Genomic DNA, 22,346 nt, shown 5'->3' on the forward strand with positions numbered 1-22,346 from the left:
ACATCAAACAGCATTGAACGGTGAAACACAAAAGAAGATATTTTAGAAATGTCTCAGTGGTATTTGTTTTCTTTGTCCTTACAATGGAAGCCAATGGGCACCAATATTGTTTGGTTACCAACATTGACATTTTGAAGATATTCAAAAAACGTCTTTCTGAATATGTCAGCTGCCGATCAAACAAGCAGATTGTTAGTTTATCATATTATGTCATTTATATTATATACTACAATCTTATACATTATAAATATTTTATACATTATATTTATAAATTCATATTTAGAGATTCACAGTTTAACTTTTTGGTTCATTGTATTTTACATTACATTTACATTACATATAGTCATTTAGCCTTTTATTTTAGGCTAATTATTCATAGCAGATATCCAGTGAGACACATTATGAAGATGACAGGTTTTTTTGCAAACAAAAGGCCCACTGATAGAGGCAAGGTAGAAATGTCCTGGAGCAGTCACCCCAAAAAATGATCTATATTGGCTTAAAGTGTTAATAAATGTGTGTTATAAATAAATAAAAAATACACAGATTATTATTTTATTTAATTTTTTATTATAGGCTACATGCAATCATATTAATGTCTGCACAAACACAATGTAAATATTAAATATTTTTAAATATTCCATCAAACATATAATACATAAATGCTTTAAGCCGTCTGGTCCCTACAGGTTGTCTGTGCTGCTTTTTTTCTGGAGCTGACTCGTCCACACCTGGATTGTCCTGTTGCTTGTTTTTATAATGTAACGTTCAGATTTAATAAGTGATTCTTAGAGAAAATCTAAAGACACATTGCTTCTACCATTTCAGTATGAGGGGGGTTTATGAATTGAATATATATAAATTAGTTCTATTTATTATTTCCTTATGTATTTACTTATATTTCCAATATAAATCCAATAGCTCTGCGAACAGCGCGCTGTAGAAATGTTATGACGTCGTAATTATGAGACCGGAGTCAAAGCGCTACGAAATATTTCTGCGACCTGAAGTTCCCACATGTCCTGTTCTCTGAGGCAGCTAAAATCAAATTGGTAAGCTTGAGAAGATTTATTGTCGAATATGACATATTATTTTATAATTCACTGCTAATAAGTTTTCGCGGCGCACTGTGCTCGTAAACTTTGCTTTCCGTTATAAAGTAGATCAATTCAGGTTGGTGAACTAGACAGTAATGTCTTCTATTTAATTCATAAGTGCATGTGTACATCTCAAGCACTATATCCCTCTGGAAAATGAGAGCATAAAGAGGTCGAATGTTGTTTTTGCAGGTGACGAGCTGTCGTTTCCGCTAGATCTGAGAAACATTCACATTAGGAAGCTACAGCTCCACAAGCGGAATGAAACTGGAACTGTCTCGAGTGGTGCAGGGATGTCGCCTGGGAGTTTTGACTGGACTGGGAAAATCAGGGCAGCGCTCACTGGAGGTGCCCGGCTGTCTCCTGTACACTCGCTGTGCAACTGTTCCACATTTGACCCAGGACACATTACACACTTTGAGAGACCTGCCGTCAGTCACTCAGGTGTCAGTGGATAGCCTGTAAGAATCTAGCTATACTTATTATAAATTGTAAATTCAGTTTATACATCCAGGGACAGGAATTCACTGAATATTTGGCCAACAGTGTTTCTAACCAAACATGTGGGTCTGTAAAATGGCAAGACAGATCTCAATTGACGAAATTTGACGCTGTGACAGTTTTCACAGCATTCACAGTGGATAGAAGTCTATGAGAGTAGTCATTTATTAGATTTTTGTCTTGTCATCTGTAAAGTGACCTTGAGGTCCTGGCGTTTTATAAATACCGATCAAAAGTTTGGAACAGTAATCTTTTTTGATGTTTTTTATGTTGTTGAAAGAAGTGTCTTATGCTCACTAAGCTTGCATCTACTTTGTCCAAAAATACTGTAAAAACAGCAGTGTTATGAAATATCATTACAATTTAAAATAACTTTTAATTTATAAAAATGTTCCCGTGATGGCAAAGCTGAATTTTCAGCATCATTACTCCAGTCTTCAGTGTCACATGATCCTTCAGAAATCATTCTAATATAATGATTTGCTGCTCAAGATACATTTTGTTCTATTATTAATGTTGGAAACCGCTTTTACTGTTTAATAATAATCAAAAGTTTGGGGTATGATTTTGTTTTTTTGAAAGAATTTTAATTTTTTTTCCCCAGAAAGGGCGGATTGAATTGATCAAAAGTGACAGACAGAAAAGACAGATGTAATGTTACAAAAGATTTTTATTTCAAATAAATACTGTTCTTTTGAACTTTCATGTGACACTGTGAACTGGAGTAATGGCTGTTAGCATCACAGGAAAAAAATAACATTTCAAAATATATTAAAATAGAAAAGATTTATTTAAAATAGAAATAATATTATAAAAACATTTCTGTTTTTACTGTATTTCTGAACAAATAAATGCAGCCTTGGTGAGGTAACTTGGTTACACTTCTTTTAAAAACATTAAAAAAAAAAAACTTTTCACCAATAGTGTAAATAAAAATAATTAAAAAAATAAAAAAATTATACAAAAAAATTTGTACAAAAAAAAATCCATGTTGGAAAAGGTTTGATTTATTTTTAATCATTTATTTGATATATCTACAGTTTCATTTTTTAGCACTTTTTCTTTTTCAGTGCAGAGCATCATGAGGTTCTGGAGGAATTCAAAGAGGGTGTCAGAAAGTTTGCAGGTTAGAATTTCACTCTTTTGCTAACTTTGTTTTTTGCTTTCTCTTGGTTAAAAATGTCCTCAGACAGTGTGTCTATAGGAATATCTTAGCTTAGCAACATATACATATCACTAATATTTAATTATAAGCACAAGGTAACTCATTTATAAAGTGTGCGTACGCACAGATTTGATCTTAGAGTGTGCATGCACTTAAATCCTCGCCAACGCTCATATTTGTAAGGTTTTCGGAAATGTAAGCTATTCTTGCAGCTCGCTGTTCTAAATTAAAGGATTTGGACAATGACTGGTGATCTTTTATATGTTAATGAAATTAATTAGGAGTCATTTACAAGGCAGAGAGCTGAAACCATTCAGTTGCACGCAAGTTCAAGATCATTTGCGATTCATAGATTTTACATCTAAAAGAGAGGCAAACGTGCGTTTTTTGTGCGTATGTTCATTCTATGAATCACTAGATGCATATTTGAGAGAGAAAGATTACATTTAGGATGGTTGCATTTTAAAAATGAGGCCCTGAGATGTCTGAATTTTTTAAATGTCTTTTGAAAATTGGACTGTTCCCATGTATGCCCTTTTCTCAGCTAGTCCCATTGTTGTCATTTCCTGCAATTTTCCTGCAGTACTAAAGTAATTAGTTGCGTGGTATTTACAGCTCAGGTGATTGATGTAAAAAGTTTTGTGGTCCACAGCCAAATATGGCAGACTTAAATCATTTAATTCAATGAAATGAATTAATTGAATCAGTCCTTGAAAAGTTAATCTTTGTTGCTTTTCTGCTATTTTCAAAAGCATTCTAAGTCATTTCTATCCAGCAGTGTGGGTGTAAACATTTTCTCAGTTGGCTAATAGATCTAGAAGCAGTTCACACAGTTTGAAAATTCACACATCAAGTGGATTATAAATGGCCAAAGAGGTTCTGGAGCTGAGACTGTGGAAGAAAGTATTACACTTTTGAAGATGATCCCAATTTAAAAATAAATGTAATTGGCTATAGGCTGATCCTGCACAAGCTTTGAGACTTGAAGGACTTGATAAAATTATCTCTCTTTTGCTTGCAGTACTAGAAATTTTGAATAGTTAAACTGTTCTTGAAGGTGAAACCGCTAGCTGACAGCAAAACTTCAAAAATAAATAAACTTGAAACTGGTTTCAAGCCACTTCTATTGCTCGAAAAAACCAATTGCAATTTCAACTGGTGTCACTAGTAGAAATTAAACACTTCAATATCCCAGACATAAGTTTTAATAAAATTAAATTCATATTAAATAAAAACTTGTTTGGTTTTGAAATTCTTTTTAGCTTTCAACCAATCTAAATTTACCAGTGGGGGTACTCATTTTTAATTCTGAAGGCATGTTTTCAGATTTTCTCCCTCAGTCGCTGACTACTAAGTGACTGTTTAGAAATAATTATGCATTCATACTTGGATGCATACCACAGATGCATTTTCGAAAAATGAGTTTTCAGTTTTCATTTTGCAACCGTAACGAAAAGAAGGGCAGTGTTTCAGTCATTGCCTTCAGCAATCCAACCAGAAATGAGAAAGGTAATTGCATTCATGATATTAAGATGTGTGACCGTGAAGACATTTCAAAGGGTGACTTGAGGCGGCTGCTAGCTCTCCATTTGGATAATTAGAAAAAGAAAATTATTGTACATGATAATGTTGGTAACTGAAGTTCACCTCCATCATTTCCATACAATACCGCCAAATTTAGATTTCTCTTCATGTTCATATCATACATGTTCACGTTCGTCTAATCTACAATTGAGAATTAGTTAGTACAAGCTATGCAAATGTACAATTTCGCCATCGACGAGACACATCAGTGCCCCAATTTGCCCTAATCTCCATATAAATGCATTTTTTATATCTTCAGAATAATGAGTTGAGCTCTTGGTTGTTTATTTTGCCAGTAAACAGTTTTGTAATAATGAACAAGTGTTCTGCCTGATTGCATTGGACTGTTCTTATGCATTCTATTGCTGTTGAGGATTTATTAAATGGATGAATAATACAAGTTTATTTTGCAGTTCGTCATATGTTATGTTTGCACTATTTATAGCTTTTAGATTTGTATGCAAGACGTCTGTTTTGATTAGAAGTAGCTTCTCGAGTTGTGCAAGGAACAATAGACGTCTGATAAGCTTTTTCTCTGACGTGAGCTAATGGTTTCCTACGCAGGTCTTCATGATACTGTGCTTTTCTGCTCTCTGCATGATTCTGCGAACACCAGCCCCACCGGTCACGTCACCAACAAGGTTAGAGAACTGTGTCGAATGATTGTTTTCAGCCTCTTTTGTCACTGAGACTGACTCAGATTCCATTAAATCATTACAAATAGTCAATTTAGTAAAATCTCATTGGTTTTCAACTGATGCGGTTTGGCTTACAGAGAGCTTTTGTGTCCTTTGAAGCAATGCCATGCCTTTACTGTTAATTGTGAGGGATTTAATGGTTGTGTGTGATTTAACAGACAGTGTCAGTGTGGGGCAGCGGTGGGAGGATAGAGCTGACAGTGGCTCGGTTCATGGCGATTCAGGCAGCTATCCAGCCGGACTGCTATCAGAGCATGGCAGACGGAGAGACCTGGCAGGCCGGTACCTCTCGCAAGAGAGTCCGTAAAGCAGTGGACAGGAGTCTGGCCCATCTGGATGAATGTCTGGTGTTGCACCAGAAAACTCAGGTTACTACACATACACAGAATACCTGTTAGCACATGTCAGTAGCTATATTTCCATCACTCTGTTTTAGTGCGCATTTTGAAGCATCGCATCGGAAACGAGTGATGGAAATGCCAAATAAAAAAAAAAAAAATCCCTTAATTCGCAAAAAAAGGTTTTGCGCTCACTTGAGGTGGTTTTTGTCTTGTGTGAGAGGGTAAATGCGAATAATGGGAGATAGAAACGGATTTGCCGAATAAATTCCTCCATGCGCTTCAAAAAAGTAATGTGACTTTGCGCTATGGAACGGCATAACCTGACTAACCAGTGGGCTGATCTCATTTCACAGCATCTAAAATGTTGTTAAGGTCTTTCTGAAATAAAAGTATTTCTGTATTATTGCCTCCCAGAACTGTTACACAACTGCGTTCCTGAACAGCAGGCATCCGCATTCATTGCTTGCACAAGTCAGGAATTATATATGAAAATTATTACATTCAGTGGCTTCTCCCACTTTTCTTTGTGATATTTACTGTCAGTTTATCAGGAAGTGACATTTTTGTTCTCTTTGACATGTCAGATGGAAACAGTGGAAACTTGTTTTGCAAATGTTTTATGTGACATTCTAATTTTGCGCACAAGTTATTAAATTGCAAATTTGGATGGAAACCCAGCTAGTAATGGGTCCAACATAAATTTCAGGATGTGGTGTATCCTCAGGAATAATCACTTTGGAAATAAAAAAAAAGTGGTCGCTTGGTGCAACTTGCCCCTAGTGAGGGGTAAATTGAGTATAAATGTTGCAGGCAAATACAGTTTCTTAAAAACGTCAATGGCCAATTTTCATAAACAAGGTGTATTTAAATTTTTCAGAACAAAATCAAGTTCAAAACAAAGAACCAAGTAAAAAATGTTTGGTTTAAAATTAATGAAATATAAGGTAGAATTACAATATCTTATAAACATAAAGGCTTATAAGGACTGAGCCATTGGCTCAACTTACCCCAAGGACATTTGGCTCAAATTACCCCACTCCTACCATTTGAACAAATTTGTATCATCCAGCAGTTTAGCGCTAACAGTATAGCCTCATATTATAACTTACTAAAGCACAAACACGTGATATTTTTGTGATTTGTCTGTAATTGTTCAGACACTAGAAGCATGTCCTCAAACTTAAAAAATCACTTTGAACAGCAAAAACATTTTTTACAGGAATTAAAACAGGCTGAGATATTTGGAGTTGTGGAGGGTGGAGACATTTTGGAGGAGAGGCTCCGGTCGGCACGAGAAACTGCCAAGCGTCCTGTGGGCGGATTTGTCCTGGATGGATTTCATTCTGCTGCCATGGACCAGGATGTGAGGGTTCAGTTGATTAAAGTGACATCTGCAGAGCTTCCCCAAGAAAAACCCAGGTAAAAAAAGGCGTCTATTTAAATTTCTGCCTCTCAGGCTCAGTCGTTTCTTCAGTCGGAGATTGAGTGGCTAGATCTTACCCAATTTATTACTCTCTGATTATGCACCTCGATTTTCAGCAGCCATAGCAACACTCCATTCCACCAGCAGCCCATAGCAACCACCTCATCCCTTCCAGGGAACTGGAAGTGCTGGGGTTAGAAAGGTTTCAAGAACAGACTTCATCTTGAGTTCCTTGTGGTGTAATGATAGATTTATCTGATCTCCCTCTCTTTGAGGTTGACTTGGAGGTTACAGAATCACAGGAAGTAAAGCAGTGTGGATTTGGAAGTGTCCTTGTGGCACAGCAGGGTCTTAAGAGGGATGCTTCCCACTGGGCTTTATAGTCTTGTTAGAAACAGACATTTCCCTTGGGTGCATCTCAGGTCACAAATAACTGGAGCTGGAGAAGGTTGTGAGGCAGACAGGCTGGAGGACAGGATACATAATTTAGGTTCAGAGCAGGACAAGATGTTTCTGTGCTCCAGTATTTATGCTTTTATTACATGATGTATTTTCACACTGTTATGTTCTGTTGAAAAGTTTTGAAAATAAATTAATTCTTTTTTTTCAGCAAGGATGCATTAAATTAATTGAAAGTGACACTAAAAATGTTTATAATCTTATAAAAGATTTCTGTTTCAAATAAATGCTGTTATTTTGAACTTTCTATTCATCAAAGGATCCTGAAAAAATATTTCTTTTCAAAAAAATATAATGGTTTCCACAAAAATATTAAACAGGACCGTTGTTATCAACATTGATAAGAAATATTTCTTGTGCAGCAAATCAGCATATTAAAATGATTTCTGAAGGATCATGTAACACTGAAGACCGGAGTAATGACTGCTGAAAATTTAGTTTGCATCACATCACAGGAACAAATGATACTTTAAAATTTATTAAAATAGAAAAATTATTTTAAATTAAGAATTATTTCACAGCATGAGACCTCTTTTAAAAACAAAAAGTACCACCTCCCAACGTATGAATGTGTATGTGTATGAGATTGTCTTTTTGTCTGTTTGTTCATGTCAGAATGTGCTAGTGTTCCTCATTTTGCTTTGTGCAACTATCCAAACTTCTAACCTCAAAATCAATTTGTGTTTCACTGCATGGCTTTCTTGATCTGTTTGAGATCGCTTTTGGATCTCCATTGAAACGCAGTATAGAGACTGCACAAAAAAAAACTAAAAAAAAATGCAGATTCACTGGTTTTGTATTAATACTTAATGATTTACCCTGGGCTGAACTTGGCTTTGATTTATCTCTGGGGTTGACTATAATCTGTCTTACTGAGGTACACTGAGAAAAGTATTCCCAAACCAATAGAAAAAAATGCATTGTGAGATCTAAAGCCTTAGAATCACCTGTTACAGCTGAAGTGTGTAATTTATTCAATGTTTAAATACGTTTTCCTATCTTAGCTTTACATGCAAAGACAACTATGACCTTTAATTAACCTTTATAGTTAACCTTTAATTAATAATAACTCCCATTTAGGCAAGAAAAACCCCATTGCATTTGACCTGCATTGTATTTTAAGCCTGAACGTGCAGTGCATTGACATTGAGCTTTTACCATCTGTGTCAGGTTGGTGCTGGGGGTTGGTCGTCCTGATGAGGTCATCAGCTGTGTTGAAGCAGGAGTCGATCTGTTTGAGAGCTTCTTCCCCTTCCAGGTGACGGAGCGAGGCTGTGCGCTCTCCTTTAACTTCACCATTGATCCCGACCCTGAGACGGCAGGTACATCAACCCCTAGAGGTGTGCAGAAGCTCATAGCTATACCATTGAAAAGATACAGGTTTCTTACACTTTCATAACCACATAAAACCTACTGTACCATATTTGATATACCAATTTCTAAGGTCTCTAAATTATAAACATTTGCAGAGAACAAGTATTGTACACAATCCACTAGATTGGCTGTTGGAAGGCTGTTTCATATTCATCTTGTGATTATAAAGGAGCTGTTCAGCACAATAATATGAATTAGTAAAGTTGTATTTAGAGTGTCAGCTACCCGTTCACTGCCAGCAGAAACAATGAGCTGCATGTGGGACTGTTTTTCTCAGCATGGCTTGGTGGAAGTGGGGCTGTGCTTCTGCTGGTTGATTCAGATAATTAAGTGTGAGTTTAAATAATAAAGTCTTCGAGAGAGTGTGTGTTTTTTCAGGCCCCAGTCAAATTAAATAATTGGCTCGTTTCAAACAGAACCAGAGCCCTGGGAAATCCATCTTGCATCCTCAGTTTCAGCAGGAACATGTATGAAGTCAAACCTCATTATGGTTTCACACATTTTAATGTTGGTTTTTATTTTCAAAAGCCTGTTCTGTGAGAACAGAGACCCCTGCGTATGTCTGCCAAGTATCTGAATCACATGAAGAGACATAAAAAATTCACTATCAGGCATTAATAATTGATTCGGGCTGTTTGGTGTGCAGCAGTCTGTTCTTAGAAGAAGCTAATCGATGTGTTAAGATGGTAATAGAGTTCAGGACAGGCATTTGCAGAATCAGGAAAGAAATATCTCCTCAGCCAGTTAGAGAGCTCTGCAGGGAGATTGGCTATAGCTTCACCCTGATCTGCCGCCTTCTCTCACTCTACACCACTCTTCTCTTTCACACCCTCTCTACATCTCTAAACATCCACTTTGTGCTCTCTTTTCACTTATTTTTCTTCTTTCTCTCTAGTGTGTTTTTCCTGTTTTTCTGGACAATCTGTACAATTTAACATGTACTCAGTAATTTTAGGTGAAAAACTGTATTTTGAAAAATGCTAAAAATTATTTACTCTCACGTGTAATTAACTCTTGTCATATCAATAGTCTATTAATTTATTAAGTAGCCTATTTATTTTACATGTAGTGGGTAGCCTTATGTGGGCCGGTCCATGTTGAAATCACATGATTAGCCTTTAGAAATACTTTAAGATTTATTTTTTGGGTCACTGAATAGTTATATAATATGATTTTATTATAATATGATTTTTCTATTTATTTATTATTCCACTAGTATTTTACTGAGCGAGGCCTTCGCTCTTTGTCATTCACTAAACACAATCTAATGTAAGCATAAGTTTTGGGACTGTTTACCTTTAATCAAATGTGCAAGAAATGCTGGTAACACTTTAGGGACCAATTCTCAGTATTAATTAGCTTATTAGCATTCTATTATTAACATATTGGCTGTTTATTAGTGCTTATAAAGCACATATTGTGCATGACCACATTCTACATCCCTAATCTGACCCAATACCTAAATTTTAATAACTATCTAACTATTAATAAGCAGCAAATTAGAAGTTTGAGGCAAAATTCATAGTTAATGATTTGTTAATGCAGAGAATTGGACCTTAAAATAAAGTGTGACTGAAATGCTTCGCAGCCATTTTCAACTGTTGCTTGTTTTAGGGAGTTTTTGCCTTTTGTCTCCTCTTCAGTTGGTGAAATGCATGACTTGGGCAATCCATTTCTTTGCCCTGATTAACTCCTTGACTGAATTGGCAGTGTGTTTTGGGTCATTGTCCTGTTGCAATTTGAAGCACTTCCCAATGAGTCTGGTGGGATTTTGAACATTTGTAGCCAAGATGCTTTTGTACACTTCTGCATTCATTCTGCTGCCACCATTATTCGTTATGTCATCAATAAAGATGAGTAAACCTGTTTCAGAGGCAGCAATGCATGGCCATGCTATGTCACTGCCTCCACTATGCTTTACAGATGAGGTTATAGGCTTAGGATCATTTGAATTTCCTCCAAACTTTTTCTACTTTGATAAAGGTTAATCTTTGACTCCACAGCAAACAGACCAATTTTGTTTGAAAATTACTCATTCATTTGGCATGTTCATACCAGACATCAGAATTATTAGTCCTTTTGGTTAATATGAGCAAAGAAGGTTCAAACTATTCATTGCAGTGAAACAATTCAAAATGGTGATAAAATCACATTATGATATAAATTTTATTCAGTACTTTTTGCAACCTTCATTTGCCAGAATAACAGCTCTGAATCTTCTGCTATAATGGCTAATGAGGTTGGAGAACACCTGGCAAGAGATAAGAGACCTTTCTCACATACAAATCTCTTCAGAGAGTGTTGATTTTGATGGTTTTTTTGGATCATTGTTCTGATGGAAAATCCGACCACAGCCCATTATGTGATTTATTTGATTTTATGTGATTTTTTTTTTTAATCTGTTGGTATTAGAATCTATGATGCCATCTACCTGAACAGGATATCTAGTACCTCCAGCAGAAAAATAGCCCCACAACAGCTGTATATTCAACCATGGACAGTGGGGTTTATCCCTGTGTTTTAAACCCTTCTCATGTGTGCCAAAGAGCTCTTTTTTTAAGCTTCATCATACAACACAGTCTCGTTTGAACTTCCAGTCCTGTCTGGCAACTGAATATGCTGGAGTTTGTTTTTGGATGAGAGCAAAACATTTTTTCTTGAAGCCCTCCCAAACAGTTTGTGGTGATGTAGGTGCTGTTTTGTTTTTTTTGAGGCTTTCTGTCTCCAAGACTCAACTAATTTTAGCAGTTCCCCAGCTGTGATCCATGGAGAGTCTTTGGCCACTCAAACTATCCTCCTCATAACACAACCATTTGATTGCAACATTTTAATTATTGCCCTGATGATTGGAATTTTCAAATTCTTTAGCTATTTTCTTACAGCTACTTTCTATTTTGAAGCTCAACAATCTTTTGCTGCATATCAGAGCTACATTCTTTGTTTTTTCTCATTGTGATGAATGATTAAGGGAATTTGGCCTTTGTGTTTCTCACATTTATACTTCTGTGAAACAGGAAGTCATGGCTGAACATTTTTGTGATCTTTGTCACCTTGTTGTGCTAAAAGATGTAAATATTAATGGGAAAATACTTAAGAATTTCTAGGCGTGCTAATAATTGTGGCCAAAGTGTATTGGAGAAAAACATTTATTTTATAATGTGTTTTTTTTTCTTTGATTGCTTATCTTTTCGAACTTTCAATGTAGGTTTATTTTCACAGCCTTCCTTGCTCATATTTACCAAGGGGGCTAATAAGTCTGACCACAACTGTATGTAAAGCAGTTGTGCTGAATGTTTAATCATGTTGTATATGTTTGAAACAGTGTTGGAATTCAATGGAGAGATGCCTGCTGTCAAGAAGCTGAACTCAAATGGAGATGAAAATGCGATGCCTTATGAAATGAACCTCAAAGATAAAAGGTGTGTATGTACAGAGGGAGACAAGGATGTACCCTTTCACCCCTCAAACAGCTGTGTGTATTCATTGCTCATATCAGATGAGACTAATGCTTTCATGCACATCTAATGCTTTCTTGCACATCTTTCATGATCTCAATCACCTCAGCTTGGATATGAGGATAAATAAATGCAAATGTCAGTAATTCATACTCGCTTCTGAGTGCATTTTCATAATATTGCCTCTATCACTAAAGTCGGATCAGATGGTCAAAGGAGCAATGAAGGATATAAAACAAAAAGATTTTCCAACCCTCACACCCATGTCTCAAACCACTGCTGTATAAATGCGTCCTGTATACATTAGCAGGAGTAATGATATACAGTATATGAATTGTCTTTTTACTGAATAAAAAACCTAACATATTAATATTTCTGTTTATTAACAAACATTGATATATTTGTATGTTTAATATGATTTTATTCGTCCATGGATTTTATATATATATTTTTAAACATGCCTTGATTATTTAACTAGATTTTCAGCATATTTTAGTTTTTGCATGAAATATTTGACAATTGTTGTCAGGTCCATATTATGGTTCCTATTACAAAAAATAAAATAGATAAGTAAATATATAAAAATACTTTTAAGCTGCAGAACATCTGTGATATCACAACCTAATGTCATCAATAAACAAAGCATGTTTTATATATATGGAACTTTATTAATTTTTATTAACAGATTGGTTGATCACACTGAAATGTTTGAAGCTGTTTCCCTTTTAATACCTGACCTTTTTATTATTATTTAAATATTAATATATATATATTTTTTGTTCTTTTATTTCAATCATTTTTATTTTTTTATACATTTTGTTGCATGGCAGATTTGTCCTTAAAATTATTTTGATGTTTTGCACAATTAAAAGTCCTTAAATTGAATTCTCTTAAACATATAGATATCCTGGCCTTGTAACACTGTGTTTGACTTTCAGGTATCAAGATGATTTCCGCCCACTTGTGGAGGGCTGCAGCTGCTACTGCTGTAAAAAGCATATGAGAGCGTATGTTCATCATTTACTGGTGACCAACGAGCTGCTCGGCGGTGTTTTACTGATGCTACACAACATGGCGCATTACCTTGGCTTCTTCAAAGCGCTCCGGGATGCAATAGCCAGCGACCGTCTGCAGGACTTTAAAAATAGAGTCCTCCATTGCAGAGTAGGTGATTGAAATGATTGAAGGACTTCAGGCAAAAAGAACGAACAAAAGAAAACCTACATCAGAGCATACTTATGGCTTTGATTTCAAAGTATGTGTTTCATGAATATAAAGCTGGATTATGATGCATGTGCTCTTGCCATGCAAAATATCAGACAAAAAGTGCTAATGTGAGTGACACAGCAAACCTTTTAAGATTCCCATGGCTCATCTCAGAGTTCGCTTATGGATTTTAAATTTGCCTTCTGCTCCATCAAAGAACAGTTTCACTTAGAAGGAGCATTAATAATGGTGAAATTATCTTTTTGAAGAGCAGCACTCGCTCAGATTCACTCTGTAAAGCCCTGTTACCACCTGCTGTTTTGCTCAGCACATATTTTTTTTCCAACGAGTTACATTTATTTTTAGAAAAAGTGCTGCATTTTTTTTTATTTCTTTCTTTCAATAATGGTATTGTATAATATTTATTATTGCACATTATTATTATTATTATTGTATACACTTGTGATGTTGTTTAGATTAAATTAACATTACGTTTTAAGTTTAACATTAAGTTTGACATTTTTTTTCTTTAAACCACAATGCAAATCTAGCTTTTTGACTTAATTGTATTGATTTTTTTTCTGATCTTCACATTCCTATTCATATAATTTTTTTTTTTTTTAATTTACAATAAATGCACAACTATGAACCTTTTAGCTTTTACTAAATTCACAATACGGCACCTATAGTACCTTTTGCTTTTATAAAAGTTTAGTGTTAAATCTGTGTATATTGTAGCACAGATAAAATGTTGTAGTGACCAGTCAGCTTCCAGGGCCATAACTATTTTAAATGTTTTATGACAGTTATAGTTAAGGATGCATGAGTGAAATTGACAGTGAGTACTGTAATATATTCATTTGGTATTCTTTATTCAGTGCAGTCTACAAAATGAATGCTAAAGTGTAAGAAATGAAAAAAAAAAAAAAAAATTCCAAAAGTGCAGCAATACATAGTTTCATAGTTGGCCATGTATCAGCTAGTACTGAAATGTAGGTGTAAAAGAGTACGGTACAGGATATTCTTTTAAATACTTAAGGGAGATTGTTAGAGTGGGAGTGTGTTAAAGAGCAGACATGAGAAAGCCTGGGTTAGGTGCAAGCTGCTGAAATTGGAAATCAAAGAGGGAATCAATGGAAGATGACCTGAAATTGTTGCAATGTTGTTATTTAGGTAAAGCTTTGTTTTCCAATAGTCCTTTGTTTCTCCAAAAGACTGAGATCATGTTTTACAGTTTACACTATACTGTCCAAAAGTTTGGAATAATTCAGCTATTTTAATGTTTTTTAAAAAAGTCTGCATTTATTTGATCAGAAATACAGTAAAAATAGTCATATTGTGAAATAATGCTATTACAATTTAAAATAACGATTATCTATTTATATTTTTTCAGAATTTTCAGCAGCCAACTTCAGCATCACATGATCCTTCAGAAATCATGCTGATTTGGTGCTCAAGAAGCATTTCTTATTATTATCACAGTTGCTTAATATTTGTGTGGAAATTGTGATACACTATGAATAAAAATTCAACTCATCAAAACTGACAGTAAAGTCATTTATAGCGTTATAAAATATTTCTATTTTAAAATCTGTTCTTTTGAACTTAATATTCATTAAAGCATCCTGAAAAGAAAGTTTCCAATACAGTTTCCAATAAAACACAAAACGTTTTCAACACTGGTTATAATAAAGGTTACACTGTGTTTTAAGGTGTTCTTGTTACAGTGCAATTATACATTGAAGACTGAAGAAATGGCTGCTGGAATTCAGCTTTGCCTGGAATAAATACTTTTTTAAATATATTCAAATTGAAAACAGATATTGTAATAAAATTTCACAATATTATTGTTTTTACTGTATTTTTGATTCACAGTAATTATTCAAATGTCAATTGTATTTTACTCATGAAATACTTTTTTATTTTTATTTTTTACTTGCATCTTATATTGTGAGCATTAATATAAATTTTTGAAAGTCTTTATAATGTTTACTTACATTTTCAGTTTGATCCCAGCTTTTTGAACCTCACTGTGTATGCGGGGAACTCTGTGTTCCATTTTAAAAGCTGCAGAGCAACTTTCCCAGCAGGTGAGTTCCTCCCCACGTTTTAGCCAGTTACCTTTTCTGAAGAGCCAGGAGAGATCATTAAAAAGAAAGGTTTGAACTGCTTGATGACTTTCTACTGCTAGTCCCTGCACTTGATTTTGACTTCACTTTTATCCCAAACCAGCTTCCACTCATCACATGGGCTTTATCTCTGTAACTCGGGTTTGAGTCAAAAGTCAATTACGAAAATGTGTAATGTGTTTTTTCTAAGCAATAACAGTGGGAATGTTCAGGGAAAAATATGGCCAAGTCTTTGAAATTGACTCTCAATAACAGAGAAGTATTCACTGGAGAAAAAGTGTGACAACTAGCCCAAGTCTCCCCTATTAATCATAAACTAGACGTTCAGCTTTTAAGCTTTGCGTAATTCTCTTTTTTTAAATCATTGAAAGCAATGTTTCAAGATTTACTTTTTGCCTCTTCTCTGATGAACCTTGTCTACTTGTACCTTCTGATGTCTTTTTAATCATTTTTTTTATATATAATTTTGTGACCCATTTTGTGTCTGAAATGACTTTGAAAAGCTGTACTTGAGAAACCCTACACAATTTCTTTTTAGATTTACTGCTTGATTGCAATGGCTTCTCTATGTCTTTGTTGCGACCCAAGGTTATATTTCCTGAAAAATGTTGCTCTTTTAAGGGTCGTTCAAGTATGGACAATGTATAAATGAAGAGGGGTGAGAGTATTAGTTTCTTTCCAGAGAAGCCTACTTCTATTTTTCAAGTATCAGTGATCTGTTGCGATGTTGAAATAGACTATGCCTTAATATATAATCTTGCTCTGTGCTGTATAATATGAATTTTTATTTTTGTTGAGTGTCCGTTGTGCTCCTTGTCAGATTCACTTCAAAAGCAAAGAGGTGGTTATGGAGTAAAACTGAAGGGTTATTCTTGTGGGAAAACTTGACCTTTCAGTCACCTTTAAAAGCTTGATTAAGTGCAAATCCTGTCTTTTGGCTCTCCACATGCCTTGTTTCTTGAATGATATATGAAGGCTTATGTTACATTTATTTGTCAAATTGACAGCACAGAGAAGATTCAGTTATTCTAAATCAAAGAGAGACTGTTTAAGTTCTCCTTCACAGCCTACTCTATGGCGTCGAAGTCAGTCTCCTCTTATTGTGAGTGGTTTCAGAGGGAATTCAATTCCAAATGTATATTTAAGGGTTTGATTGAATTATTGAACAGGTTAGAGCAACGTAGCATTGGGATTTTAGGATGATAAGATCCCATGGCTTCTCACATTCCTTTACTGAATTTTATAAGAAAGGTTTAAGAGTTTCTTCACCAGGTCAAGCGTCTCTTTCTGAGATAAAAAGGGGGGCTTTTGAAAATGAATATTATTCATATGGCATACACAGTCATCTAGTCATTCACAAAATTACCACTTCTATTTTGGAATAATGACCAGGTGTCTGTACATTATCTTTCTACCCATCAAAAATTAAATAGGTACCTAGATAGCAAAATTCCTGAGGCCCAGATCAGGCCCACACCTGACACTTTCATCTGGCCCACATACCGCATGGAATGATGGCACTTGGGCGGTCCGCTCCTGTTTGCCAGATTTGGGCCACAAGTAAGCCAAAGGAAGGCCCAATATCAGCCGTGAATGAACCAAATAAAGCAGAACTGGCCCAAATCTGGGACACATTGATTTTAATTCTGGCCCAGATCCAACACCTTGCTCCGGCCCACACACTGTAAAAAAATTCCGTAAAAATACAGTACAATATACCGTAATAATTTGAAGGAATTTTCCGTATTTGGTTTTTACTGGTGTTTTTCCATTTTTTTAATTACGCTTTGCATTGTGGGAACAAGAAGATCAGTCGATTATCGGCGCGAAAACAGTGCTTGAGCAGACGCCATTATTCACAGAGATAGTCTCGGTAAAAATTTCATTTTAAAGTCGGATTTCGGGTTTGAGGAACCGTTTTTACACTTCCGTGGTAAATTATATTTTGTTAAATGTAACAAACTGTAACGTTAACTTAGTTGCTGTCTTCCTTGTTTGCCAAATGAATGTCGGAGCCGTCGCATTTGACATTTTCAGCACACCGTCACATCTCACTCGACGTGGAGGTAAGTTATGTGTTACAGTGTGCTCACTTTCAGTTTTATAAATAAGTTTATTAACTTTTAATTGTTGTTGATGAGGTGTATTTGTTACTGCGCGTGCTGTGAAGCATCCGGCATGTTAACGTTACTGCGGTGATGTTAAGCTGTGATAACGTTAAATCTGAAGTGTCCTACAACTGTGTTTAGAGCGCTGTGTGCCTTCAACAGAAGCTGGCAGAGCAATTGTCAAGAAAAGAAGATACCATTACGACTTTTTTTTATTCTTTAAAAGAGATTATACAACTAGGTGAAGATCTGACATCGCGGAATTCTTCAAGGATAACGCAACTTTTCTGCCAAACGAGGTAGGTTTAACTGTTAGACATTTTATTGTCTTGTTTGGTACACACACACACGAGAAGTTTGTTCGGTAACGTTACTGGCACGCTGTCGGTGAACGCACACGCGTCAGGAGCGCATCGAGTTCTCTCGCACTTACACGGACAAAAGCACACAAAATGATGTCAAAATGACCATTTTTGGCTAGTGACAGTTTTAAATAAGTTAAAATGTCTTGACTGATGTAAAGTTGGGATGTGCGTCGATGTGAGTCATGTTTTAAAGGGACAGCAGTTCATTACATTCATTGTTTCTTCTGTTTTCTTTTCTAATGACAGGTCGTAATTGCTGCTGTATTGTGCATCCCAAGTACTCCCTGCATTCTTATCAAGGGTTTGTATTCTGTTTTATTTATTAACACTACAGTTTTTATTTATGGAAGTATATGGGGAGCAAAATTCAGTTTGAAATGCAAAATGGCAATGCAATATGTAAAATGGCATTTTCCCATACATATGTGCAATATTTAGTGCAAAATGAAAATTCAATTATATAATTTACGTTTGCCATTTCCTACACTAGTTTTAATATATAAAATAAAATCATATTTTAATGCTTTATAAGTTGCAAAATGAAAATGTATTACACAAATTGATTAGATATGTTTAATATGTCCAAGCCAAGACTGTAGTAAAATTATCATTTAATTGCTGTTTTTCCTAAATGCATTTAGACTTAAGGACACTTGGGATTGTATTTTCATCATAATACTGCATGATAATTGTAAAAAAATGCAGTGAGAATTTGAGGATGCATCAAAAGGGTAGCAAAATGGTGATTTAAATGTCTTTTATTTTTCTTAAATGCATTGACGCTTACATATAAGACGTTTCAATTGCATTTTCATTTAATACCTCGCTATGAATTTAAAGTCAATGTGGATTTGAAATGCATTTGAAAATGCAACACGCCCCTGACCTGTCAATCGTTAGGTGGGGCTCAGCAACAGGACGCACAATAGGTCAATATTCACCGTCAACCAAACGCTTTCCACATTGACTTATTCATTGCGGGGTATTAAATGAAAATGTTATTGAAATGTCTTATATGTAAGTGTCAATGCATTTAAGAAAAATAAAATACATTTAAATCACCATTTTGCTACCCTTTTGCTGCACCTTTGGCTCAGAATGCATCCTCAAATTCTCACTGCATTTTGCTACAATTATCATGCGGTATTATGATGGAAATGCAATCCCAAGTGTCCTACCCCTAAGTCTAAATGCATTTAGGAAAAACAGCATTTAAATGATAATTTTGCTACAGTTTTTGCTTGGACATATTAACCCCTTAACTGTCACTCACAGTTTTGAACACAGACATTATAGTGCACTATCCAAACTTATTTTTTTTATAATTCATGAATGAAAACATTTTCCAACGTGATTTTAATGTACCATTTCCATGGTAATGCAATGTCTAATTTTAAAATGGGTTTCAAAGGATGAATTTTGAGATTTTAAGTTTTCAACTGATATATAATTTCTTATGATTTCTAAAGCATGATAGAGAAAAAGGCAAAAAAGAAGACTTTCTGTGACAAAGGTCAGAACTCCTGTTATGATGTAGATTTTTCAGGTGCACTCTTGTCATAAATTAATCTATTACTTTTCCTACATAATTTTTTAACAAAAAAAGTGGTAAAATACCTATTTCGGAGTCTTAGACCTTTCCAACGATATATAGTTTGTCATGATTAGATTAGGATTTAATTGTAAAATAGTGAAGTAAATGTAGGCGTCCCACAGGGTGGACGGTGACAGTTAAACACATCTAATCAATTTGGGTAATAATTTTTGTTTTAATTAACTTAATATTGTGAATAATTAACTTATAAAGTGTTAAAATATGTGTTTAATTTGCATATTAAAACTAGTGTAGAAAATGGCAAATGTAAATTATATAACTGAATTTTCATTTTACACTAAAATTTGAACACATGTATGGCAAAATGTAAATAAAAATACAGAACTACATTGCCATTTTATGTATTGCATTGTCATTTTGCATATTTCAAATAGAATTTTGCTACCCATATGCTTTCATTTTTATTTACCTTTAGGGATGTTCAATACTGACAAAAATTAGTAATTGAGTCGTTTATTCAGTTGACTTTGTTATTGAAGTTTTTTGTGTAGGAAAGATTTAATCAATGTTTGGTGTGGCTTTCTGAATTTACAATGTGTTGTTTATAATTTCTTATTTTTTTGTTATTGGTGATTCCAGATTGCTGTCATTCAAGAACTTATCATGTCCTCCCCCATTGTGGCTGAGCTACACATTCTCTTCATTTTATTTTAAACATAAAACATCCAGAGGAGATGGCACCTACGTTGGAATTCATACAAATGTAAGGAACATATGTAATGAAACTGTGTATAAAGCATTTTATTGTGTTGCTGTTTAGTTGAAAATAATCAAAGGGGTTAGTTCACTCAAAAATGAAAATTCTGTCATTAATTACTTACCCTCATGTCGTTCCAAACCCATAAGACCTTCGTTCATCTTTGGAACACAAATTACGATATTTTTGATGAAGTTTGAGAGCTTTCTGACTCTCCATAGACAGCAAGGGTCCTTAACAGAAACGTAGTATAAGGACATCGTTAAAACAGTCCATCTGCCATCAGTGGTTCAATCTGAACTTTATGAAGCGACAAGAATACTTTTTGTACGCAAAGAAAATAAAAACAACTTTATTCAAGTAGTTATTTAACAAAAACAGCGTATCCATGTGGTGCGGCTGACACAGAACAGCGTACGCAGTTTGCGTTCAGCGGGTATTCTCCAAAATGGCGCTACTGTGACGCAGATGCGACGAATTGTTGAATAAAGTCGTTATTTTTATTTTCTTTGTGTACAAAAAGTATTCTCATCACTTCATAAAGTTGGCTTCACTGATGGCAGATGCACTATTTTGACGATGCTTTTCATACTTTTCTGGGCCAAAATATCTTAAATTTTGTTCTGAAGACGAACAAAGCTTTTACGGGTTTGGAACGACATGGGGAAAAGTGATTAATGACAGAATTTTCATTTTGGGGTGGAGTATCCCTTTAAGTATATCATAAAACATTGTTGACAATATCACATGACGGATACAATTGGAGACCACTAGAAATGCAAGTTTAGCATTTTATAAACAATGTTTGAACTGGAACTTGATAATTCAATCTCAACCTGTTCTGCACGTTACTCTATACTTCACTTTCATTCATTTAATTTCTTGTCATTTCCAGTCTTCCTGTGAAGAAATCCTGAACGAGGGTCGGTGGTTTAGATGAAGGGAACCTATGCTTCCAAGACTCATGTATGAACAACTTCGAGAATCCATGTACAATTTGAGCTTTTTTCAGATCTCAACATGGAACTTGGACTGAACATGCAGCAAAAGGGGGAAAAAAAAAGGAAGTAGTTTCCCCAAGCTGGCACATGGCAAGCGATACTAAAAGCACACAAACACTTGGAGCCCTGCTGTTAATTTAGATTGTATAGTTCTCTTAGTTTCACATTGAAATGTTAGGCATGAGTGCATGAATCATTGTTCTTTATTTTCAAATGATGTACAAGAATTTTTTTTTTTTTTTTTTGCAGTACCATGTCAATTGTAGATGACAGAATTCACATTTTTGATGTGAACTGTCCTTTTAAATAACATTTCACTTGACTATTGACTAGAAGTCTGTAGCAATTGTTATTAATGACAGCCCTGGCTTTGTATTAATTTTTTCCCATGTATCTGAAAATGTTTTGAATCTTGACTGTTTCACAGTGAAGTTTATCTTTGTGACCACTATTTGGTGCAACACCAATATTGTACAAGTAGCTGCTCATGTTTTCTTTTTTCTGCCTGTGCCGTTTAAAACTAAAACACATTGTTAAATTAATTGATGTAATAATATTTTTGTCTTCACCTGTTAAAGGCAAATAAAAGCTACTGAACGCACTTTTAAGAATGTTTACATGAGGTAAAAATAAACCATGTTCGATTTGTATATATTGTGCTGGATTTATTTGCTACTAAAGAAAGGCCTATGCTATAATTTTTTTAGAAATTTCTGCAAAACGGATTGCCCGTTTATGGTACAGAAGAAAATGTAAATCTACAGAATTTTCCTTTTTAATGTGGAAGGAAATGTCGGTAAGTTTAACAGAAAATGTCCTGGTAATTTTCTGCCAGTACATTATCCGTTTTTTTATGGAATTTTTTTTTACAGTGGCACTTGGGGCGGTCCGCTCCTGTTTGCCAAATTTGGGCCACAAGTAAGCCAAAAGAAGGCCCAATGTCAGCCAGGAATAAACCAGAACTGCCCCAAATCTGAGCCACATTGGTTTTAATTCTGGTCCAGATCCGGCCCGTATCCAACACCTCGCTCAGGCCCACATACCATGTGGAATATTGGCATTTGAGCAGCCAGGTCCTGTTTTCCAGATTTGGGCCTCAAATAAACCCTAGCATTCCTGCATGTAAGC

At 35.0% G+C, this 22,346-nt stretch overlaps 1 protein-coding gene and 1 long non-coding RNA gene across 6 annotated transcripts; both read left to right on the forward strand.

Annotated features, from left to right (window-relative positions):
- Positions 1-913: 913 nt before the first annotated feature.
- qtrt2 (queuine tRNA-ribosyltransferase accessory subunit 2) lies at positions 914-16,104 on the forward strand. 3 transcript variants are annotated; one of them, XM_058765894.1, is made up of 9 exons: positions 914-1,052; positions 1,290-1,558; positions 2,669-2,724; positions 4,912-4,988; positions 5,204-5,413; positions 6,606-6,805; positions 8,439-8,608; positions 11,965-12,061; positions 13,036-16,103. In XM_058765894.1, the coding sequence occupies exons 2-9, from the start codon at positions 1,359-1,361 to the stop codon at positions 13,271-13,273; spliced, it is 1,248 nt and encodes a 415-aa protein (XP_058621877.1). In that variant the 5' UTR covers positions 914-1,052; positions 1,290-1,358; the 3' UTR covers positions 13,274-16,103. The 3 variants fall into 3 exon arrangements, with proteins under 3 accessions (XP_058621877.1, XP_058621878.1, XP_058621879.1); XM_058765895.1 differs by having other exon boundaries at positions 8,439-8,590; XM_058765896.1 differs by lacking the exon at positions 914-1,052 and having other exon boundaries at positions 1,326-1,558; positions 13,036-16,104.
- Positions 16,105-16,783: 679 nt separating this feature from the next.
- Positions 16,784-21,846, forward strand: LOC131533552 (uncharacterized). Of its 3 annotated transcripts, none has more exons than XR_009269147.1 (5): positions 16,784-17,498; positions 17,682-17,839; positions 18,152-18,206; positions 20,100-20,223; positions 21,113-21,846. It is a non-coding gene; the product is annotated as an uncharacterized LOC131533552 (long non-coding RNA). The 3 variants fall into 3 exon arrangements; XR_009269149.1 differs by having other exon boundaries at positions 17,703-17,839; XR_009269148.1 differs by having other exon boundaries at positions 17,767-17,839.
- The last annotated feature ends 500 nt before the right edge of the window (positions 21,847-22,346 follow it).

The sequence above is a fragment of the Onychostoma macrolepis genome, chromosome 24, assembly GCF_012432095.1.
Source record: "Onychostoma macrolepis isolate SWU-2019 chromosome 24, ASM1243209v1, whole genome shotgun sequence".
Classification (NCBI taxonomy): Eukaryota; Metazoa; Chordata; class Actinopteri; order Cypriniformes; family Cyprinidae; genus Onychostoma; species Onychostoma macrolepis.